Source organism: Eubalaena glacialis, chromosome 9, assembly GCF_028564815.1.
Source record: "Eubalaena glacialis isolate mEubGla1 chromosome 9, mEubGla1.1.hap2.+ XY, whole genome shotgun sequence".
Lineage (NCBI taxonomy): Eukaryota > Metazoa > Chordata > Mammalia > Artiodactyla > Balaenidae > Eubalaena > Eubalaena glacialis.
In genome coordinates, this window is record NC_083724.1 from 20,124,412 (window position 1) to 20,149,615 (window position 25,204).

The 25,204-nt window shown below is 45.0% G+C and overlaps 1 protein-coding gene across 1 annotated transcript; it reads left to right on the forward strand.

Annotated features, from left to right (window-relative positions):
• Positions 1 to 19: 19 nt before the first annotated feature.
• Positions 20 to 23,773, forward strand: TNFSF8 (TNF superfamily member 8). The gene is made up of 4 exons (XM_061201002.1): positions 20 to 214; positions 9,940 to 9,982; positions 21,837 to 21,908; positions 23,379 to 23,773. Exons 1-4 carry the CDS (start codon positions 20 to 22, stop codon positions 23,771 to 23,773), a joined length of 705 nt encoding a protein of 234 aa, XP_061056985.1.
• Positions 23,774 to 25,204: the final 1,431 nt, after the last annotated feature.

Here is a 25,204-nt window from a genome sequence, read left to right on the forward strand (position 1 = left end):
TGGGGAAGACTATATAAGAATGGACCCAGGGCTGCAGCAAGCACTCAACCCACTGGCCCCTTCTCAAGACCCAGCCATGCATGTGCCCGCAGGCTCCGTCACCAGCCACTTGGGAACCACTAGCCGCGGTTATTTCTGTTTCACCACAGCCTCACTGGCTCTGTGTCTCGTCTTTGCTGTGGCAACCATTATGGTGTTGGTAGTTCAGAAGACGGTAAGTGGACTTCTCTTTCTTTGCCTTTCCTTTCTGATTTATGTTCAGTTTTCTCCAGAGAGAGAGAGACTTGGAAATGAACTTAAAAAAGAACCTGTATCATGCAGAGAAAGGGAGCAAAGAAATGGGAACTTAACTCTGTCAAATAGTTTGGCTTTTTGAGAGAAAATTTTGTTGAGCCATCATCTCCAAACTTTCCAGACTCACAGGCACCAAAAGAAGGGAGAGGCGCTCTTAGCCTTGGGAAATTAATAGTTAAATGTTGCTGAGCCAGAACAACATTCCCATCAAGGAAGGAAGTGAGAAGGAAACTTGGTAACACATTTGTACAACTTGGTATCATGTCTCCGATGCCTTCAGACCAGATTCCAAGGTTCTATATTCTCTGTCCAAATGTTCCTGAGACTTCAGAGGCCTCATCCAATGCTAAGAGCTTTTTTTAACCTGGAGCTAAGTTTCAGAGGCCAAAGTCTATAAGAGAAAGAGGCAAGAGAGAAGACCAGGGCTGCTTAGAGCTTGGGCATTTCAGCGTTAAAGCTCACAAGACAGACTGAAAGCTTCCTCCTGAGCCACTGCTTTGAAGAGCTTAGCTCTTCCACAAAAACATAAAAAGCACAGAGGCAGAACCTAGAGATGTTTTTTCACACCTGTTCCCTTGAGACTGCTCAGAATTCTAAAACTACAAGCAATTATGGGTACACACTGTGAGGTCAAACGGTCTCAGGAAATTCACCTTTTTTTGAAGTAAATGGTAAGATTTATTGTGAAAACAGAAGAGATGAAGGCGGAAGCTTCTTCATATTTTAGGAAATTGGTGTTTACAGAGAATCCACCAGCATGTATTTTATAGAAAATACTGTACTGATAGTATATACTGCTCATGAATTTTTTAATGAAATAATTTTGATAGTTTAAGAACTGTACCCACCCCCCAACCTGCCAGAGTAAGTACATTTTTATTTATTCCTTCAAAGCTCCCATTTTTTATGGTATTATCATCCTGCAGAATTTGTTCTGGTTTCCTTCAGTTGTCTTAGGTTGAATGCTCTTTAACTCATTGATTGCTAAAAAGAGCCAGGTTTTAAAAGGCTTTGGTATCTGTTTCTCAAGTGTCATCAAGCTTTGAAATTTAAATGAAACTTTGAGGCTCTTATCTCCATAAAAGTGAAAGAAAACAGAATTGCTAGCATTTGAAATTTAGATGGTAGAATTTATGAAAGCCATCATTTAATGGGCTCATCTACATCTACTAGGAATAATACTCTTGAAAACATTCTAGGACACTTTCTCTTTTTTTCTGTAGAGGCTCTATAATTTCTATAATTCTAATCTGAAGTAAACCAGAGGTGTATCATTTTATAGCAAGAGCCAAAGCAAAGAAATTAAAGTGGTCTTTGAAAAGTTCTGTAGTTAAAGGTTGCAGCTAGAACTGCTATGAGACAGAGAGAGAGAAAAGGAAGGAAGGAAGGAAGGGAGGAAGGAAGGAAGAAGGGAGGGAGGGAGGAAGGAAGGAAGGAAGGAAGGAAGGAAAAGAGAAAGAGATGATGGGGGTATAAGGTGTGGTGGTAACACATAAAGCTAGAGAGAGCTCCAGAATGGTCCTTATTCAAATCCCACCTTTGTATGAACTGATTCTTTCCATGAAGGAACTAGAGTGGATCTTTCGCCCTCATTTTTGTAAATGTGGAAAATGAGGAACAGAAAGGGGACAGGGCTTGACCTAAGTCGTCCTGAGAAAGTGGTAAAGACTGCTTGACTATTTAATCAGGACACCATTCCCTTTGATGATACAGCCAGCCACAGAAGCACTAAGAAACTCTGTTCCTGCTCTTCTCTTGGGAGTGCTATCTTCTTGGCATCCATCTCCCTGACTTACCCTCACGTTGGGATATGAAAAGATTCACTTCAAAGCCTGATTGTAGGGTTTGGTGTACTGTGATTTGTTAGCCTGAGAAATATCAGTTACTTGCTTAAAAGAACTGCGACGTTAAAAGTTAAGTGTTTTACACATACCATTTCCAATAATTTGTTCAGATACTAACTGTTAGAAGAGCTAAGAAGAGAGAGTTATCCCCTTGAGCTTGAGTTATCAGGAAAGGCTTCCTACAGGAGGAGGGAACGCAGGCTGGCTTTAGGACAGGTACAAATGACAGTGAAGAGACAAATGAAAAGACTCTAACAGGACTTCTGATAAAGAAGTCAATGGGAGATAACCAAGGACCTTAAACTCATATCCCAATTATTAAAAATGGAATGGATTGGTGGCCACATAGCACTCTACTGTGAGGGTGGATAGGGGCAGGGGGTGAGAACCATGAGAATGGTTCTATTGGCCTAAGAAGTCACAGTTCTAAATAAAAAGGCACATGCACAGACAAAATTTAAAACAAGCTTAACTCATAATATATAATAAGCGATGGAAGGTAGGCACGTAGGGCTACCATGAGACCACAAGTTAAGGAGACTGAACATTTTCCCAGGCAGATCTAAGAAGAACTTCACTGGAGATGGAAATTTCAGTTTGGCTTGAGAAATGTGCACAATTTCAAATGGGTGATGGGAGAATAGAGGAGAGAGCTTTCCTGGCCAGTGGAACAGTGTGAGAAAAGTGATGGAGAAGAAAAGTGAAGGGCATGTAGGAAAATCAACAAAGACCGCCTTGAGATTTGGCTTGAAGACCAAATAACTCCAAGGCCAAATTCCTTGGGGGAGGCAAAGAAAGAACTTAGGTTTCAACCTCAAATATTTGTTGAGCATCTGCTGTGTACAGCACATTGTTCTAAGTAATGGGTATAGAGCCTTGATCAAAGCCAACAAAATCCCTGCTTTCATGTTACTTATGGAACTTATTGCCTACTGATGTCTTAAGTCTCTGTGGTGGCTGTATTTTATTTACCTTTAAACTATTATATTTATTTAAAATATTATATTCTTGTGGTTTAAGAAAAGTAAATAGTAAACAAGGGAAAAGAAAGAAAAGTAGAAATCTCTCACACTCTCCCCACCCAACCACCAATCCCTCTTCCCTGAGATAATGACCATTAACAGATTCTTCCATGTCCTTCCAAAAATCTATGCTTCTACAAATATATAATATACACATGTCATTATAGTAAACTCATAAATTTGCACCTTGCTTTATTGACTTGACAGTATATCTTGGAGATCCTTCCATGCCAATACATGGAAGTCCATCTCATTCTTTTGAAGAGTCCCATAGTATTTTACTGTACTTCATATTTCATCTGTGCCTAGTGAAGGACACTCAGGTTTTCCTCTAGAAGTTTTGCCCACTGTGCACATCTACAAGTATATCTGTGGGACAAATTCCTAGTGGTGGTAATATAATGTGTTTTTCATTTCTATAAATAATGTAAATCAGCTTCCAAAGAGATTGTACCAATATACTACTCTTGAGGAAGTAAAAGTCCTACCAACAAAGAGACAGATCTTCATGGGAAAGACAGAAAATTGATGTCTTACTGAGTAAGCACAACAGAGTACATGCATATGTGTCAGGATGAAATTTCACACAATTCATACAGCAAAGAAAGAAAAACAACAAAAAAAGAAAAATAATAAAATTTCTCATATCTCCTCCAGAGACAAAGGGTTAGATATAGATTATATATAGGCTACAAGGTTGACACCAGAAGTGTTTACAGTTCAAGTGGCTCTGAGGTCTTCAATCTTAGAGACATCTCTGTTACAAACCAGGAGCCTGGACTTATCCAACCCCTAGAGAGATCCATTTACAGTCCACGAGTTTAGAGCAAGGGCTCATTATGTCCTCTAGAAAGAAGAGAAAGCAGCTGCCTTCTTTCCCTTTATCAGCAAAGAAAATTCCTTTTTTAAAAAAATTTATCCTTACAATACCACTCTACTTCCCCACCAAGAGTGGAGTATAGGGGTGGTGACTGGTGGTCATGGTGGTAAGGTTTTTTGGTTTGCTTTTCAGCCCAATAAAATATAGGGGAGAATTGAAATGCCCGGTGATTCTTCTCTCTCCCCAAGTTACTCTCTCCAATGCATTCAATTTATCAATCCAAAAAAAGTTCACTGAAAATCTTCTCCAGGGAAAGCCCTATGCTGGGCCGTGAGGGAAGGACCCAAGTAGGTAAGGCAGGACCCTTTTTTCCGAGAATCTCTAAGTTGGAGAAATGAGGCCCAAACACTCAAGAGATTGAATTTGGGGCAGAATGGCACTGAATGCCATACCAGAGGAGAGGAAGACAATTTCTGCTTGGGATGAGGGACGGCTTTGCAGAAGAGCTTAGAAGGGAAGCTGAGCCTCCTCCAGGAATTAGTAGGATCATGTCTTATGCCCAAAGTTTTATTTTGAAAAACTTTAAACCTACAGAAAAATAGAATGGTAAACACCCATATAACCTTTCACCTAAATTCATTGTGTTAGTATTTTGCCATATTTCTGCTCTTTCTATATATATGTAAGTAAGTTTCAGATAGTGTGACCTTTCACCTGCATGTATTTCAGCACCCATTTCCTACTTACTGCAGTGCCATTATCATAGCCAAGAGAGTTAATGTTAATTTGGTAATATCACCTTATTATAATATATAGTCCATATTTTAATTTCCTCCACTTGTTCAAAAATGTCTTCTACAGCTGTTGTGCCTTGTTTTGTTTGTTGATCCAGAATCCACTCTCAGGTTATCTGTTCTAATCTAGAATGTTACTATTTAAAAGGTGGTCCTTGAAGCTTGTTAGCAATGCCAAGCCCCATTCTAGACCTGCATTTTAATAAGGTCCCTGGTGATCTATAAACACATTAAAGTTTGAGAAGCACAGATCTAACAATCTCCTCTGCTCTTTGTTGTTTTTCACGGCATTGACTTTTTCGAAGGGTCAGTTCTGTTGCAGAATAGTTTACGTTTTGGAACTGTCTTAGTGTTTACTCGTGATTATATTCAGATGAAACATTTTTGGCAAGAATAGTACATAGGCGATGTTATATACTTCTTATTGCAGCAGGGCTAGAGGCATATGTCAGGTTGCCCCATTATTGGCAATAATGTTTAGTCACTTGATTCGGGCGGAGACCACTGGCTATCTCTTTAGTACAACACTTGGTTCTTTCTTATTAATAAGTAATCTATGGGGTAATACTTTGAACACATACCAATATCCTTCACTCCACGTTTTTGGCATTCTTTGATGATGACCCTCATCTGAGTCAGCTAATGCACTGAGGGTTGAAGAATGATAATTGCCTAATTCTATGATTCCTTTTGCGTTTATTAGCTGACATTCTTCAATGGAGAAGAGCTCTCCATTGGAAGGATGGTGGCAGGTGGAGATGGTGCCGGGCATTCCAGGTGAGGCAAGAGTGAGGAGACGCACAGCCTGGGAGAAGGCAAGCCCAAGTGTGAGGACAGGAGTTGCGGGGCCAGAACAGAGGTCAGTCCAGACTGCACAAGGGAGCAGCAGTACTTAAGAGCTAGGTGGCAAGAAGCATTGATAGAGGAAGATGAGAGGATAGGAAGCCACCCTATCAACAGACTAGGAAGACTTCCTAAACCCATACATGAGCTCAGCTCCACACTCAGCCTCCGGAAGCCATTCCCCATTCCTTGGGGAAGGAAGGCCTCAGTATCCTGATTGCCTGTTGAGTAACGTCTTTAAGCCCTTGTTATTCAAAGTGTGGACCCTGGCCCAGCAGCACTGGTATCATCTGGAAGCTCATTAGAAATGCAAAACCTAAGGGCCCATCTCAGACGTACAGAATCAGAATTAGCATTTTAACAAGATCCCCAGTGGGAGAAGCACTACTTTAAGCCACTGTATTCCAATGACCACGTTCACTAACATTACCAAAACAAAGGCTGCCAAGGAAAATTTTCTATGACCTCCATCCACTTTCTCATGGAGTCTCAGGAGGATTTCCTGCCCCGGCGTCATCCTGCCCTACCCTAGAGAGGCAACGTGGCTTGGCATTGAAGAGCATTGCCTTCCAAGTCAACACGCCAGAGTTTGAATACTTTCCTTGCTATTCACCATCTATGGGACCTTCTATAATCATTAAGTCTCTTCTCTAAGTCTTAGTCAATCACTAACTCTTGGGGTAAAGATCAAATAAGATAATGCATGTAAAGCATTTAGCCCCCGAGGATTAAGCACCCTCATTAAGTGCTTAATCACGTTCACTGGAAAATAAGAGAGGCATTCCCGGCAAAGGTCTCCATGGCCCACCTTACAAGATGTGAGGCCACCTGGCATATTCCAAATATTAGTTGCCTTTGGCCATTTTCCATCAGAGAGGGTATCTTTTTTCAAAGTAAATTTGGGAGCTGACTCCCCTGCTTTTCAGCCCAGATAAAATATAGGGGTGAATTGAAATGCCCTGTGATACTTTGCTCTGCAAAAAGAAATAAGACTTTCAAGGTATTGAGGCAAATTAAGCACCTCATTAGGATTAATAGGGTAACCAAAATAACTACAGCTTTCAAGTACTTGCTAACACTCTATGTATAGTATCTTATTATGTCCACAACAACCCAGCGGAGGGAAGCATTATTAGCCCTGTAATCACAGTGATTAAAGGAAATGGGAAAACAGACTCCTAGGCGGGGAAGATGGTCGGAACAGGCCATTTCACCTGGAAACAAACAGGTTAAATGCGACGTTTCCTCCCTCCACACACAAACATTGTTGAGGATACCCATTAGACACACAGAGTCTGGGGAAAAAAAGACAGAGAGAAGTACACTTAAGGAAATGTACCTGGTTGGTAACCTCGGAGATGAAGTTTCCTGAGTTACTCAATGGAGCTGAGAATGACAACTTGGGAGGGTCCATTTGCTTGTGTCTATGTCTAGCCTATGTACTATTGACCGCAAAGCCAAGTTGCTAAGCAAGGTAGTTCACGTTTCCCCAGCCAAGACCCGGATCCCCAGGCTAGGTATGGGAAAGAATTCTACGACTGGGAGGTACCTTACTAAAGAGGAATAGATAGATGGACAGCACTGAGCATAGCACCTAGGGTATAAAGAGTCCTCAGCAAAATTTAAGTCATCATCTCTTCATACCCTACTTCTGCACCTCCAAATACAAGGACTACTAAGGGGCGGGGGGCTGGGGAAGAATGAGCTTTTCTATCCTTAGCTTCTGAAGATAGCATCTCTCCTGGGGCATAGAAAGAGCACTGGAGAATTTCAGTCTGGGATCTGGGATTCCACTGACTCATGAGTGTCTCAGTCTCCTTGCCTGTGAAACTTAGCTTGATGGACTAAAGGATGCCTTCGTTCCCCTCTGGCCCTGATTCTCTGATCTTGTCTACCATGGGTAGCCAAGGGAAGCTCTGGAGACCTGTCCTCATCCCAGGAGCTCTTCAAGATAGGAATAGTCACACTTCTGTCTTAGATGTCATGGGTCCTGGGTGAAGGTTCAAGCAACAGGATTCTTTCCTGTACTATGAAGCTTTGTTTCTGACATCCTCCTGTCTGAAGCTAGAAAACCAGAAAGCCCTCAAATGGCAGAGACTCCCCCTGTACCCCCAACCGCCCATGTAAATTAGATCTCCTTCCAGATATTATCTCTGACAACCTTTCTACTCAAATTGTGTTCTGTGGGCCAGGAGCACCGATGTCACCTGGGAGCTTGTCAGAAATAGACTCTCAGGCTCCACCCACACGTGCTGAATCAGTACTTGCATTTTAACGAGCTCCCCAAGTGATTCATACACATGCTAAAGCTCAAGAAGTACTATTTTGAAACACTCTGCCTCTCTCCTGGCCGCTCTTGCCACAACTTGCAATTCTAATTAGATATTTACTTGTATATCTTAAATGACTGCTTTAATGATCGAGCCATAAAATCCACAGGACGTCTTCCAATGACTAACTTAGAGCCTGGCACACACCAGGTGCCCAATTCAACATGTGCTGAATGTATGATTCTCTGGTATTTCCCAACTGCCAGTGGCCGCTGGGATGGCTCCACGGGGGCTGCTGCTCTGGCAGTCTCTCACTGTCCCTGGACGTGTTCCTGGGCAGCCGATGAATTCAACGGGTCTTAGCACCACATTTAAACGTAGATGTTTTTCTTCACGTATTTGCACATCACACTAATCGACGGACATGCTTGGCAGTAAACTAGGTGTTTATTAAACTATGAAATGCTGTTTGTTGTCTCACAGAGGCAACCTGGAGGGGAATTTTGTGACATCAGGTTTTCCTTTGAAATACATGTGCAACTGAGAGACCACAAATGTACAGCACTGTTAATTAGGTTAAGAGCTTTCAACTAAAGCAACAAAATCATAGACTGTTAGAGCAAGGAAGGAAGGACCTTCCAAGCCAAGTTCACTTCTTTTCCCTGATAAGCTGAAGCTCCCAAATCTATACTGACTTCCATCTCCAGATCAGTGCTCTGCCGGGGCTTTGCCTCAGGAGTCTCCCTCGACTCACTGCCACCCATCTGGGCTGGAGACGAGAGTCACTGATCAGGAGAGCTGGCAATGGAAGGCAAAGGACAGAGCCCCTAGAGCAATGGTAGAATAAACAGGGAACTCCAGATGGTCCTAGGTGTTCATACAGAACACTAAGAAAATAAGATGTGGGCAGCTGCTAACTTCTTGCTCCGTTAGAAGTTGGGAAGTTGTTTTCACCCTTGTAAATGCTCACATTTCTCTAGGTCTTTATTAATATTTCAATCCAATGCACTATAGGAGATCCTGACCAGGATAGGTCAAAAGATAAATAAGACACTTCATTCCTTATTGGCAGGACAACTGAGGGGTGTCTCTCATGGCTGAGGTGGGGAGAAGGGGGAGGGAGACCGGGGAGGAAGCTAGTCTCTGAGGAATTAGGGGTGAAGAGCTGTGCCCATCTGCTCCTGTTACTTGTACTCAGAGCACCTGGGCAAGACCTCCTTTCATCCCCGCCACTCCCCAGCCTGGGGACCCTCCTTCAGAAGACGATCTGCTGTCAGATTATCCGCTATCAACCTCTTACTTAACTATGTAAATGTTTATGTATATATTTATGCTTATTATAGAATAAATAACATAAAACATGTGAATATTAAAATAAATAATAGACATGTATGCTTATTTATGTTATATATTTATAAGTATTTACATGTTATAGTCAAATATAAACTTGTAATAAATCCATGAGGGCAGGGACCCAATTTAATTATTTTTGGTATCTTCGCAATGCTTGGCACGTAAATGTTCTATTAATTCAGAATTTCCAACCACAGGAGAAATAGAAATGGACCTTCCTAGGTATGTTTACAACATACTTTCACTGTCTGCTGAATCAAACATAGAAAAAAAAAAAACCCACATATATTTATATACTACACTTGTTTGCTCTTATGTTAATCAAAGTAGGAAAAAATAACACATGTGGTGGTGAAAACAAAAAGCACTGGACTGAAAGTTGAGTTGCAGATTCTAGTCCCTGAGCTGCCATAAACTTTTTACCTCTCGGCCCCCGGTTCCTCACACGTGAAATGAAGATAGTAATCCTCCAGTTGTGTTTCTGATAAGCAGGTTGTAAAGCAAATGGATGAGAAAGCCCACTGTAAACTAAGTCAGTGAATTAATTTTTTTAAAATCTAAGAGTCAGATGGAACATGAACTCTAAATTGCACAATACTTTGAGGACAACCAAAATGGAAAAGAAAAAGACTAGCTGTTTCAATCTGATGACATTCTCATGCTGCCTTTTTTTTTTCTTTCCTCTTTCTTCTCTTCCAGGACTCCATCCCCCACCCGCCAGGCAAATTCCACCTTAAAGGAGGTAAGACTTTGGAATTACGAGTAAATGTGCAGGGACGCATCCATATCACATCACAGATGATTAATAACCAGAAACATCATGATAGTGTCCAACAGAAGAGTGGGTGGAGGCGGACGTGGGCCGTCAGGGCAGAGCTGATGCATCTCCATTCATCTGAGCAGCCTCTGAGCTGCACTCACATCCCCACAAGTTCTCCCACCAGCCCTCACCTCTCCCACTAGTGAAAATTGTACCTCTGGCATAGGCTGTCACACGGACACAGAGAGGAACACAAAGCAGCGTTGTGTTAAGAGCTTAAAATCTGGGGTCAGGCAATATGGGTATGAATCTTGGCTCTACACCCCACCTGAGAAACTCAGTTCCTCATCTGTGAAATAGGACTAATAATACCCACCTCATGTAGGAATTGGAGAAGCTGTCACATCTCTTCCAGATATTGCTTAGCATGGTGACCAACACATAGTAATCATTAAATAACTGATAACAGACAAAATGCATAATGAAGCTGAGGGCTTGTGAAACAGACCTCCCCACCCCTCATATTTCCTATCACTTAAGTCACTAATTAATGCATTGTCTCTACTAGTCCCAGAGTGGTGATATGCAGAGTTAGGTTAACATGGAAAATGAAAAACTTTGGGATCCTCTGATGAATGTTTTCATTGCACAGAAGAGGAAAAGTAAGACCAAGTGAAGGGTCTTGTTCAGAGTCATATGAAGTCAAACCTAGAACCCAGATGTCCTCATCTCTAATCCAGTGTTCTTTCAACCCAAAATCTTTAGCCCCATCTCAGTCCTGTAACCTTTAGAACCTAGCTAGCAGCTGGATAACCAGACGGCTCAGAGAAAAAAAGTAAAAGAGAAAAAGTGGGTCATTATAGGCCCCTGGATAGAGACACCAGGTCGTGCTTGGGGCCACAGGACATAAGTGTCTGGACACAGCTCCTCACGCCAGCAGCCATCGCACTTCGAGTTTCCTTCAGGACACCCTTAGTCATGCTTCTCCTGCTATTTGTCACCCAGAGACTTAGAAAGTAAGGGCAAAATCCCCTAAAAGGAGCAGCATTCTGGATCTTTCAAGGCAGACTAATAATTACAGCTTTGTCAACAATAGCTTAACTTTGGCTGGAATTACTTAGCATGTGACCTCAGTTCCCACAATGCCTCTGTAGACAGTCACATTAAGGTAAAAAGGAGCACGGCATAATGCAGAGGTAAGCAAACTTTTTCTGTAAAGGGCCAGACAGTAAACATTTTAGGCTTTGCAGGCCATAAGGGTCCCTGTTGCGAGTCCACGCCACTGCTGTGGTGCAGAAGCAGCCACAGACTCTGTGCAAATGAGCAGGCGTGGCTGCGGGCCCACAAAACTTCATTCACAGAATGAGGTGGTGGTCTGGATCTCACCCACAGACCAGGGTTTGCTGCCCCCCATCATGGAAACAGTACCGGCTTTGGAATCAGAACACGGAAGCTTGCAAGAAACCAAACACACTGAGTAAATGTCATTTTCCCTTCCCCAGTCCCACTGTCCCACATCCATCCAGATTTTCCAGGTTTTGACGAGAACTTCATTTTTCAAGAGGGGGAGATGGATCTTTAGGGAGAACATGACCTCAATGACAAGGACAATTTTGATCAGGCAACACGACCTCAGCCATTCTGGGTCTCAGTTTCTGCACTTCCATCGTAGGTCACCAACTACAGAGGTTCTAACCAGTGATCCCCCTTTTCCCATGGCCAACTATGCTTTCCTCTGAGAGCACCTCCTTTTCTACAGTTTTTTTTTAAAAGGGAAATTTATTATTTTTATTTATTATTATTTATTTTTGGCTGTGTTGGGTCTTTGTTGCTGCACGTGGGCTTTCTCTAGTCGCGGCGAGCGGGGGCTACTCTTCGTTGTGGTGCGTGGGCTTCTCATTGCGGTGGCTTCTCTTGTTGAGGAGGATGGGCTCTAGGCGCGCAGGCTTCAGTAGTTGTGGCACGTGGGCTCAGCAGTTGTGGCTCACGGGCTCTAGAGCGCAGGCTCAGTAGTTGTGGTGCACGGGCTTAGTTGCTCCGCGGCATGTGGGATCTTCCCAGGCCGGGGCTTGAACCCATGTCCCCTGCGCTGGCAGGCGGATTCTTAATCACTGCGCCACCAGGGAAGCCCTCTACAGTTTTTTGGTATTAAAATGTCCTTTCTTTTACAACATGAAGCTGATATAGATGGGAATTAAGTTGGTTTGCTTTTAGTCAGAGTTATTTTGTTTGTTTATTTTAATGGTCACAAGGCAAAATAATAAGCTGCCCATTGTATACTGGTCACTGAATTTACATTTTGGAGTAATTATTTTGGTCCATAAAATTCAAAGTTTTGGAAGCTGTGGACTAGATCACTTACCAGATCACTTCTCATATGTGCCATCACTTTAGATATCAGAACACAAACTAATCCAAAACCAACCGCAGTTTACAATTCAATGTTTCTGCAACCAGATAGAAAATGCTAATAATTCTCACCAGGGCCATGAAACTTTCGTTAAAGACCTTCCCACACCTCCCCTGGATTAATCTTAGCCTCCATCCTGTAAGCAAACAACATGGGGATTAATAGTCCCATTTTGCAGATGATGAGCTGAGGGAATCAAGGTGACTTGCCCAAGGTCATCTAGGGAGTTGATGGCAGAGCACAGATCAGAATCCAGGGCTCCTCTCTAGCCCCTGCATGATGTGCTTCAGCCATAAAATGTCAGTGACCTACTGTGCGTGGTCCCTAGCTTTCTCCTGCTTTTAATGCAAGTTTCCACTTCTCTTAACTTGGCAAACTACAGACACAGTAGCAGGGTGAGGTGGAAAGAACACTACCTTGGAGCAAGGCCTGGGTTCCAGAACTGACCTTCACACCAGCAGGCTGTGTTTCTCTGGGCAAGTCTTTCCTCCTCTTTGGGTCTCATCTATAACATAACAACAATGTACTGAATGAACTGGAAGGGTCCTTCCAACTTTGACGCTTTATGATACTCTAATCTTTCATTCAATATGTAAATATAGAAGAGAAAAGTCTAAAAAGATCATTCCTAATAACCTTGAGGAAGTCTGCATCCGCAGCCTCCTCCCCCAACAAACCCCTCTTAAACAGGCAGAAGCAGCAAACTCCCTTTTGAAAAGCCATTGCAAGACATTCCAGGCAGAGAGGCATCGTCTCCCAGAAACTCCAGGGAGGAAACCCCAGGGGGCAGCATGTGGTTTGTCACTGGGGTGGACAAGAGCAGAAGCCAGACACTTCCCAGGGAGACCTCTGCCACCGACTGACGGAAACTGCCCACTATCAGCAGGAAGCCGGTAGCAGCCCAGAGCCTGGAAAACAGGGCCATGTCCGTACACTAAAGTAATGTAACACAGGATGACACTTAGCTGCAGGGAAACCACAGAAAGCCAAGCCTTTTTTGTAACGAAAAGATGTCTGAGTCTCAACACAAGCTTCCCACTCCCAGCCAGGAGACTTGTCACTGGCAGCCTGCCACCTCACACACACTCCGTCGTGCTCAGGACTCAGTGGCCCATGTGGGGGCCCAGCCGGGACTAAGGGCAGGAAGGGCAATGGGAGGAGAACCTTTTCCCACACGCTTCTCCTCTTCTCTGGCAAATGCAGTCATGAAGGACTCCTGCACAGAGCCACTATGAGGGTGAAACGGGACAGCAGATACGACCGTTGTCTGCCACGTGGTCGAGCATAAGTCCTCTGGACACAGAGTCCAGGCGGGCTGGGCGAGGGAGGCTGGTGCTGCTTCTCGTCACTTCTTGTTCCAGTCTCCTGCCTCCACAGCTTTTTGACTCTCACCTATGCTCGTGTATGTGCCTTATTTGCCCAAACCCCGGAACACAGCCCCCCATGCCTGAGGTCCCCAGAGCTCCAGAAGCACCCGCAGGTGTGTGTAGCAAAGCTGACAGTAGCATTTAGGGTGCTTGGAGAGGCCGGTGGGGCAGTGCCTTCCGTCACGGAGGATGAGGCAGACTTGAGTTGCAGACCCCTCTGTGCTTGTGAGGCTTCTGCGCCCCAGCCACCAGGGCCTTCTCGAGGGACCGCCCTGCTCCCTGGGGTTCAGCCCACCGCCATGCATACTGCCCTGCTTCCACGCTCTCCTTCTTCCCATTTTCACCATGCCTTCGCTTCCCCTCACAAACTCTGCAGAAATTCAAATTCTACTGCCTTTATTGCAAACTAATTTTGGTCACCTTGGCCTCAGCCCCAGGCCTTCCTAACTTCCCAACAACAAAATACCAGTTCTTAGCTGTACTGGAGGAATTCTGTAGACAACCTGTAAATCAGTTTTCCTTTTATTCCCTTACTAGGTATGTGTGAGGATCTGGTGGAGTGAAAATAATAAACACTGATGGGTCACTCACTCTGTGCCATGCACTGAGACGAGTGCTTCGTGATTCACTCGTACAGTCTCACAACAAGTCCGGGGGATAATTATGAGCCCCTTATTATTTATAAGTAGGGAAACTAGAGCACAGAGAGGTTTACCGACTTGACTCGCCTAAGTTTGCACAGCTAGCAAGGAGAGGGGAGACCTCCAAGTCCAGGCTGACCGCCTTGGAGCCCTTTTGCCGAACCAGGATTGTATGGTCAGATGCTGAGTACAGCACGACTGTGTTTCCTTCCGGTGCCCCTATCAGTCCTCCAAGGCTAGGAATCCTGCCAGGGCTCTCTGTCACTTCCTCAGCACCTGCTCCTGCAGCTGTTGTCTTCTTGTCACTGAAGTATGCTCTCTGTTGTCGAGCTCTGAGACAGAGAGGGCCACTAGGGCAACCACACAAATGGGTTTGCACAAGAGGTGAGGTGGTAGGGGGCATGAACGGCCCACAGCAGGGGATCTAGAGGCCAAATTCAAGCCCCAGCTTTGCAGCTGAGGAGTCATGAGACCTGGGATGATTCCTTCCTCCCCACAGCCTGCCAGTTAGAAGAGTTTGTCTTTCCTGTGAATGTCACGTGGCCCCTAATATCCCAAGGTTCCCTGGAGGCCCTGAGGAAGTGGGAACAGTGGATAGACCACATGAAGTGGTCCTGCACCCCTTCTGTGCATTCCCCACCCTCAGCCTGGATTCAGTCTCCAGCTGGGGACGAGGTACAAAAGGCAGAGAACTGGGTTGAACTCTGGAATACCTATTCCAGTCCTAGGACGTGAACTCCCAGGGACTGGAGTTACCTGTTTTTGAAAATATCAGGCATGAGGGGGGCAAGCCAGCTGACCTGACCTGGCATGGATTTTGCTCTGAATATAACATTCCAGGAATCAAATATCTTAGGATTCTTTGACCATTTCACCATTCTAACAATTTATAATTTCTGCATGGCTCGGCAGGCTACCTTCCTCCCCATTTCCCCTGCTAAAAAGAAAATGTGGGCATTAAAAGAGATCAAGTAAGTTGGCTCTCTAATTGTAACTAGTGAACCCACCCCCAGGGAAATAATACAAGCTGCCCATCGAAGGCAGTGAAACTAAACCAAGGAGCTGGCTACTCACCAACCCCCCGCTCACCCTGGTGTCACACAGCTGGGATCCGGATGGTTGCAGCCCCACCAGGATGCTGTGCTGGCCGCAGAAGAGGCAGGTAGAGAAGCAGCAGCCCCCTCCCCTAGAAAGGCTGAAAGATAGCAGAGACCTCACTTCTATCAGGTGGACTGATCTGGATCTAGATTGCCCAGATTACAAGTTGTTGTCATTTTTTTTTCCACAGCAAGTGGGGATACCCCTGCTCATGGGGTAACTGCTTTTCAGATAGTCACAGGCCTCAAAGAGCTTATTGGCTTCTCCATTCACGTTAAACCCATTCACTTAAAGCCCACTCTTAAACTGTCTTTTTTTTTTTTTTTGGCCTGTGAGGCACACGGCATCTTAGTTCCCTGACCAGGGATCGAACCGGGGCCCACAGCAGTGAAAGCACAGAATCCTAACCACTGGACCGCCAGGGAATTCCCTTGGGGTCTTTTCAATCCTGACCTGTTGCAGTGTGTAAGATAAAACTATCTGACTTGATAGTTTTATCAAGCCTCGCCATGTGGCCAGAAAAAAAAAAAAAAAGACCTCAAAATCCTAAGTAACCTTCAAGGGATTCAAATGAATTTCAGCTTGATCTCAATTTGTACTTACTGGTGACTTTCTATGTGCTTAACACTGAGCATGCCGTAATGGCTATTCCCCAAATGCTGTTTGTAAATCCAGGGTCACCTAGTTGTCCTTTGTTTAACAAATAACCCATCCTGGAGTTTCTCCTTTACTAGTTGGCCTGGTGGCATCGAGAAAACGGTCCAACTGAAACCAGCTGAAATGACCCTTAGGTTAAGGATTCATTTTGATTCTGAATTCGACTGATAGTAGACTCTCCCCTAGATGTCACTGTTGGGACTCTCCTAGATATTCCGCCAAAGGGAGGAACTAAGAAGCCAGAACATAGTAGATGCAGAGTCATGAGGATGATTCCCCTCTTTCTTGGAAGGATTAAAATATTTTCAGCAGATGGGAGGAGGATTATTCACACTTCCCTGGGAGCGTCAGATGGCTTCAAACACTCACGTACACAATTGAGAAACTTCAATCCATCAGATAATGCCATGAGCTCTGGTTTAATGAGCATTTCGTCAGCCAGATCATTTCATCAGCTAAGCAGCACTGCTAAACTGTGCCACTGTAACAACTAGGGAAAGAGGAGTGGGGGAGGAAGGGGCTACCATGTGCTGTGCCGGCCACTTGATATCCATAATCTCATTGCATCTCTGCAACATCCATACATTTGGGTTGTTACCATCCCCACTTCACAGATGCAGTAATTGAGGGTCAGTAAGGGAAAGTGACGGGTCTGAAGTTAAAAGCCTTGACCAGAACCCAGGTGCTCTCTTGGAGATGCACTGTGTTTGTTTTGCCCTGATATCAACCTGGAAGGTGCCTGGCACTCAGACCACATACTTTCTGGCTGGAATGATAAGTGTGGTTTGTTTTGCCCCCTTGGGCATTGTTGCTTCTTAATGGAGGTCTGATTGCCCCTGACTTATGACTTGGCAGTGTTCAGCACACCCGCCTGAAGTCACCTGCTGCCATTCTCCCAGGAAGAGGGAGCCCAGAAGGCTCATTTGTGCTTGTTTTCCCAGCACCACCAGCTGTCTCATCAGTTTTCAGTCCAGCGTGTATGGTGGCCACAAACCCACTTCTTCCTACATTTAACCCTTCCTGCTACATGGAAAGACTAAAAAATGGGACTGAGCCCTGGGCTAGGAGTCAGGAACTCTGTGCTCTGAACCCAGCTCTGCCACTAACCTACGGTGGGGTCTTCAGCCAGACCTTCAGTCCCTCTGGGTTCAGTCTCCCCACTCATAAATCTAGGGTCTTGGTTAACTTGGCATCTAATGGTCCTCTTGGGTCTAATGTTTTGAGATCTCAAGGTGGGTTCCCATCTTCAGGATGCCATTATTCTGACCTCTAGAACATGACCCTTTCAATCACCTTAAGCAACATCTCTCTCCCTATCTCTGTCTTACGTGTACCTGTCCAGGACAGTTTCATTGGCACATATTTCTCTCCAGGCTTCCAAACAAAGTCCAAGAAAGTTCCATGATCCCCCTAGAGGAGGCCAAAGCTTGGGAGAACACTTACAAATCTTGCCCATCTGAAGGCCTTGGTCCTCAGAAGTATTCACAGAGTACTTGAGTTGTCCAAAAGATGGAATGCCCCACAGGAGCACGGAGTCCTGGGTTTTGGCCCTGCCTCTGTCACTGACTCATGGGGTGACCTAGGACAAGTCTGATGGGGGGGTAACACTGGGGAACACATGTGTTACGTAGTTACCAAGCCTGGACCAGATGAGTTCTCAGGGAACGTCCATTTCTATGAACCATGAAAACCGTTACAGAACCAGGCTCTTCATAACTTCGATTGTCCCCAGACCTAAAATGCTCTGTTCTACTGATGCAGGTGTCTGGAAATCTTAATGTGTGAAGACAGATTCCTAGCTGGGGTAGAGCAACATGCCTCAAAAGACAGACAGTTGGAGCTGGAACTGACTTTCTGTCCCCGCAGCAAGCCTGGTGGTGTACAGCTGGGTCTACACAGCCTGCTAGAATCAGCTAGAAGGGCCCTTCTAGATCATCAGATTCATACTGCTCTTCATCTAGCTAGGGACATGACAGCCCAGAGAGGGACAATTCCTAGATTCTAACTCCCAGGCCATCTACTCTGCCATGACTTGCAGATTGTTCTCATTTCCCCACCCTAGTGTTTAGTTCTTCAAACTAAACCCCTCCAGACAGCAAATCTGGTTGGGAAATGAATGAAACGGAGGTGTGTTTTGCTCCCAATGCTCCCAAAATTCAAAATTCCAGGAATACTATAGGATTCCTGTCTCATAACCAAAAAAGAAAGTCAGAGCATGGATTCACAGGGTGATGAGGAGACTCAAGCCACATGACTAATGACCCATGAACCATTCATCTAGGTCTTGACAAGAGCCTCACGACCCTCACATCAGTCCAACACGACTCTGAACAGCACTAATTGGTCAAATATTTGAGCTGCTGGCACTGTGACTTACAGTGTGAGTTGTGTGTCCTTAATGAAGGTCTTCCCGCTGCCTCATCTGAGAAATGGGAACAAGAGTGGTGTTAACCATTAGCTGAGTGCATCATCTCCTTAAACTTTCATGGAGCCTTCATGTTTGGGTCCCAGAGAGCCGGCCCCCATCAGCTCTGGCCCTCCTCACAGCCTTGGCAGCTGCTAAAGGCCATCAGTGTGCCCTCCTCTGGGCTCTTCTCCAAGTTCAGCAGCCCCATTCCACCAATAGCTCCTCCGGTGTCCTGGTTTCCCAGCCCCTTCATTTAGCCAGCTCTAGCAATGTCATTCTTCAAGGGAGTTGCCTCTGTTTCCCCTTTCTCTTGAAACATCTAAAAGATTCTTTAAGAAAAACTAAGATACACCATGGCATTTGACTTCAGGAAATGCAAATGCTTCAAAATAAGGTGTTTTTTTTTTTCCATCCTTGGGTTTCTCAGAATTACAACTGAGGTCAACCCAGCAAATATGCAAAGACCAAAGGGGAAATAAAAAAACAAGAACATGCATGTGTGAGAGGCAAGCCCAGGCTTGTACTTCTACAGCCACCCATTTACAGAAGCTCACCTGATAGATGCCACCACAAGTGACATGGTGTGAGGGGGTCTTCAGCCAAGGAGTAGAGCCTGTTCCTGGTGTGATGTGCTGGCTTCAGCCAAGGGCTTGAATCTTAACCTCCCGTTTAATCTAACCTAACCTGCAGAACCAATGGGAGACTGAGGCCAGGTGTTATTCCAGCCCGGAAGGGAAAGCAAGCCAAGACTCTGCATTCACCTCACTCAAGCCTTAAGAACTTAGCTGACACCCACAGAGGGGAGTAAGAGAGACAGACTAGATGATTCAATTCAACATTTGCAGAGCATCTTCTGAGCTGGCAGTGGGGATAGTTAAACAGTAGTCTCTGCCCTGAGGATTCACCATCTAACGGAGGAGGTAAATACCAAACAGACGGAGGGGTCAAAGAAGAGTTCCCAGAGGCTGTGCTTTACACAAGGAATAGCTTATCAGTGAAGAGGGGAATTCCAAGTGGAATGGAAAACCAACATGGTATATTTGGGGGCACCCCAAGGCCCCAACCTTCAGTAAAATGGTCAAAAATCCACTCGGGCATTAGAGTCAGATAGCCTGGGTTGGACTCTCCACTCCACCACTGACTAGCTGTGCGGATGTGAACTTTTTAAAGCCTCCGTTTCCTTATGTACAAGAGAGAAGTCATTAGAGTTCCTTTCTCGTGGGACGATTGTGAGAATTAAGTAAAATAATGCATGTAACGTGCTTGGCAGAGTGCCAAGGAAACAGCCATCAGTCAATATGTATTAGCTGTTATTATTATTATTACTAGCACTACCACTACTACTATTGGGACAAGTACAAGAGAGTACAGGGAAAGAGGGAAAGTGAGGGAGGAGACCGCAGAATTCCGTAGGGATTAGAACACAAGGGAACGTGAATGCCACGTGGAGGAGCTGGGCCCTGATCCTGCAGTCACAGTAGTGTCAGAAACGGGTTCCAAGCAGAGGAGAGATGCAGCCAGACGTGCCTCTCTGCGATTCCTTTTGACTTGACGTTCCACATCCCAAAAAGAGAAGGCTGGGCCAGGGGGACTCCCTACCAGTAGTCAGAGCACATTTAAGGATGAACAGCCCTCGGGAGTTCCCTGGTGGCCTAGTGGTTAGGATTCCGGGCTTTCACTGCCATGACCCAGGTTCAATCCCTGGTCAGGGAACTGAGATCCCGAAAGCCGCACCTCACGGCCAAAAAAAAAAAAAGAATGAGCAGCTCTCGTTGCCTCGTTGTTGTGAATGTGGCTGGACACACCCCGAGAGCATGGGCTGCAGGCAGGACATGAACGCTAGTTGCAGGATGAGTGAGAGATGGCATCAGAAGAATGGCAGCTGGCCTACCAGCCCTCCTCAGCCGAGAGACCTTCGGACCAGAAGCTCTTCATGCCTTGAGGGAAGAAAAGGATGAAAACTGCCCCCTGCTTCTGCTGGGGGTGCCTCTAGCAGTGAGCTTGTTCAGACAGCAGAGGGGACTCTTCACTTAGCTTTCCACCACTCCAAGGACCCCACCCCACTTTAAGGAAGGCCAGGAGGGATCTTCTCAGGCCTGGACATAGAAGGCAATGGGGAAGATGGTAAGCCCAACGTATACTACTTGAAGATCCAGTGAACAAGCCTACTAGGATGTGGCCACTTCGACTGAACGGCTGCCTAGTCTCTGATGGATGGAATGAGTGATCATCTCTGGTGACACCGTCAAAAAGATGTCAGTGTCAGGTCCTCGATCTCCCAGTTTTACAGATTAGGGAAACCAAGACCCAAAGAGAAGAAAAAATTTGCCCAGAATAAGTTGAATTCATGAGTCTTTGCAGGAAATGCATAACTTGGTTCTTTGCATACAAAATAGTTACTATAATAAGAAGCTAAGCTGCCATCACCAGTGAATATATTTAAAATATTTTTATTTCTTAAATTCCACACTGACATAAACATTGTCTTTTTTCCCTGCCGAGGAAGCTCCAAATAGCAGGCTCCCTGCTTAGATCTCTTTGATCCTATATCCTCTGAAAACTGAGCACCGGGATGTGTTTATCTCCTTTGTCTAGCAAAACAGCCCTGAGGAAGAAACCTGATTCTCTGGGATCAGATAGACATGGGGGCAGATCTCAGGGTTTCCACCAACTTGCATGACCTTGTAGCAGTGACCGACGGTGTCTCGACATTGTCTAGGATTAGCCTTACAGAGTTATTCTGAGAATTAGATTAGATGAAATATGTCTATTTCAGCTAGTGCACTCTTAAAGGAAGGGTGGCAATCATTACTCCCAGCCTTAGTGTTCTGACTACCACTGCCTGGCTGAGTGACTGATGTAGGACAATGTACTTAATCTGTCTGGTCCACACGCTTTTTTCCATCTCTCAAAGGGACGTAATAATACCTCTCTCATGGAGTTGTTGCAAAGATCAAGTGAGGTGGCATATATAAAGCAACAAGAATGCACCTGGTACATATAGGAACTCAGGCCCTATCTGTTTCCTCCCCCCAACTTCCACAGTCTTTTGTAAAAGCCCAAGTGGGAGCAATCACGTTTTTAAAAACCTTCTAAGGTACTTGACAGCAAAATGAGAAATAAACAGGTCTCCTTTTGTCCCCCAAACGGAAACAGAATAGTAATCGTCTCCATCAAAGGGTCACGGAGAAAGATCTGGTGGCTCCAGTTCCCGGAGCAGAGAGAGGCATTTAACATGGGATCTCCTTATTTTTAGGGAATTGTTCAGAGGACATCTCATGTATCCTGGAAAGGGCTCCATTCAAGAAGTCATGGGCCTACCTCCAAGGTCAGTAACCGAATCCAGGAACCCAACCACATGAGGGCCACTTCTTGTGGCCTTTCTGAAATTTCCAAGCCAGAGGTCACAAGTAGAAGCCCACGGCCAAATGTGACCAGCATGTGGATTTTGTTTAGCCTGCATGATATTTTTTATAATTTGAATTTAAATGCCTTAGGGGGCGAGGGGAGAACATTACTCTCGAAAGCTACAAGGTTCCCACTTCCTCAGCCTCATTCACTCTCTCAAGTTTGCGTCCCTGGCCTGTGAGGGCATTTGTGCCTCACCACACCACCCCTCTTTACTCATCCATCTACGGGCTGCAGGCCAAGTGTGCAGTACTTTTCCTCAGGCACGGGAAGCAGGCTCTTAATCTCTGCCTCTATCAAGTTATTCATAAGGGAGCCACAAAATTGCCCTGTGCCCAGATTGACAGCTTAATGACCATGTTGGCACAGGGTCTATTTGCATATTGCAGCATGCTTCGGGAGAGAGGCCCCTTATAGATGAGATAATAAGAGGCACTTACACTGGGAGAGATGAGGTACAGAGGAGATGGCCAAGATTCTCTGAAATAGCCATTCTGCTCATTTAAAAAATTCAATTTTGCAGTCAGCTTAGTTCTCATTCTTCAGCTGAATTGCAACGAGGTTTAAAGGGAAGCAATTAAAATGAACATGCCAGCTTCCCAATTCTGAAAGACACCCTGACCAATCAGTGCCGATTTTCACTTGTTAAGACTCAGAGACTTGGCTTCCGACGCCAACTTGTCAGCTTAGAGGGTCTGCTAATTCTTTGCTTTTCTATAAAACCCAGCTGGGAAGAGGCCCTTAATGTGCACTTGAGGGGTCTACAAAATTATGGCTGGCTGCCCTTTTAAAGAGAGGAAGACATTTAAAAATTCAGACAATGAATAGTTAAGGGATGTATCTTAAAGTGAAAGTTAACAAATTGAGATTCTCCTGGACCTCTTGATGCCGAAATTGTTCACTAATTGAACAAAATTGTTTTTTTCTCTGATACTTTGTACAATGCTTACCAAATAGCAGTCCCCCATTGATCAAATATTCCTTGATTGGTTGATTAAATGTCCATGATAGTCCAGAACTTATGGGGAATACAGTCCAGGAGCTTATAGTCTGAAAAGGGAAAAATAATAATTATAATAATAACAGAATGATACAACGATTAAATGGGAAACAGTTCCGTTAGGAGGTAAAGGTCTAATACCGTGTGTGTTCTGACCCTCCAGCTTTATGCATTAGAGAAAAGGCAGGGGGTGGTTTTGTACCTGTACCTTGAATACTCAGTAATGCCTAGGAGTAACATGGAAGATATTCCAGATGGTTGAACCAGCAGCCAATATTATAGAAAACACAGGACTTGAATGGGGAACCTTGAATAAAGACTTCAAATTTTCCAATCCGCATCTGAAATTTGCCTAATAATTCTGAGGTTCTTTTGTCCTTCTCTTTCCAGTGTCAAAGCATATAAACAAAACCAAGTTGTCTTGGAACAAAGATGGCATTACCCATGGAGTCAGATATCAGGATGGGAATCTGGTGATCCAGTTCCCAGGTTGGTACTTCATCATTTGCCAACTGCAATTTCTTGTGAAATGCCCAGAACATTCTGTCGACCTGAAGCTGGAGCTTCTCATCAACAAAGATGTCAAAAAACAGACACTGGTGACAGTGTGTGAGTCTGGAGCGCAAACCAAAAACATATACCAGAACCTCTCTCAGTTCTTGCTGGAGCACCTCCAGGTCAACGCCACCATATCAGTCAAGGTGGATAAATTCCAGTATGTGGATACAAACACCTTTCCTCTTGAGAATGTGTTGTCCATCTTCTTATACAGTAGTTCAGACTGAACCATCCCTCCTGGCCTTCAGGAAGAAAGCAACTCTCTACCATACAGCACTTCATCCTTCCAGACACTTGGGGAAAAAAGAACACTTTAGGCCAAGACTGAAACCACAAAGGGAATTAAATAGTACACTTCTCCTTCTATTTCCTGGGAAGATACAACTCTGGGTTAAAAAGAGAGTTTTGAGTGAAGTATCTTCCAGATAGAAGGCAGGGATGCAATGTGGTGTGGTGGACAAAGCCACACACGGCAATCAGAAGGGATGGGTTTAGGCCCAGCCCGATCACTAACTCACTGTATGACCTGAGCTAGTCCTTTCCCCTCCCTGGAACTCAGATTCCACATCAGAAAAATCAAGGGGCTGAGTTTGAATCTCTCCAGAGGCTCCTCCATCTCAGAAGATCAGGCTCCCTCATCACAGACCTGTGAACTAAGATCCCAGGCAGGGCTTCCCTGGTGGCGCAGTGGTTGAGAATCTGCCTGCCAACGCAGGGGACACGGGTTCGAGCCCTGGTCTGGGAAGATCCCACATGCCGCGGAGCAACTAGGCCCGTGAGCCACAACTACTGAGCCTGCGCGTCTGGAGCCTGTGCTCCGCAACGGGATAGGCCGCGATAGTGAGAGGCCCGCGCATCGCGATGAAGAGTGGCCCCCGCTTGCCGCAACTAGAGAAAGACCTCGCACAGAAACGAAGACTCAACACAGCCAAAAAATAATAATAAATAAATAATAAATTAAAAATTAAAAAAAAAAAAAATTCCTTAAAAAAAAGATTCCAGGCAATGTTCTCGAAGCCCCCGACCAAAGGAAAGTTCCCCGCACTGGCATAAAACCGATGGTACTAGTAGTATCTGGCTGCGTGTCACCTCATCAGAGTCAGGATTTGGGGACAAGGTTCAGGGCACCTTGACAAATGGTGTGAACAGTAGGATCTAAAATGTGTAAAACTGACCATCCTGAATCTAATACCTTCTGGGTATTTGGAAAATCACCTGACCAGGCTTGACTCCATTGCAGTTAAGACTGACAATAAGTCAACAGACAGCTTTTGTTTCCTGTCAGGAAAGTGCCGTGAATTCGGCAAGCGCTCAGGCAAGGTGATCAGTCATTTGCTCAGAGAAGAGCTGCCGCCATCGCCCACGTGAACTCTTTCCCTGCTTCAGATACTCTCAGGAAACCATTTCTGCGGAGGGCTTTTAAGGCCCCACAGCATTGATGATAGACAGTGATGACTCTGAAAATGGTGAGAAGGACTTCTGAGCGGCAGCTACCTCCCCTCCTGACTTTAGGCACGACATTTCAACCCACATTCACATCTGTCTGTCTTCGAAGGAGCACCTTGCCTGTTTGAGAGAAGGACCACTGACTTGAAATATAAGCCTGTGAGGTTATGCTTCAGAAGGAAAAGGGACCCTTAACTGCTATGCAAAAGAAT

Bases quoted from the DNA above. Each gene is read 5' to 3' on its own strand.
- TNFSF8 (XM_061201002.1), top strand. From the start codon at position 20: ATGGACCCAGGGCTGCAGCAAGCACTCAACCCACTGGCCCCTTCTCAA. The intron at 215-9,939 runs GTAAGTGGACTT...CTTCTCTTCCAG, and splicing joins TGTTGGTAGTTCAGAAGACG to GACTCCATCCCCCACCCGCC. The intron at 21,909-23,378 runs GTCAGTAACCGA...TTCTCTTTCCAG, and splicing joins GTCATGGGCCTACCTCCAAG to TGTCAAAGCATATAAACAAA.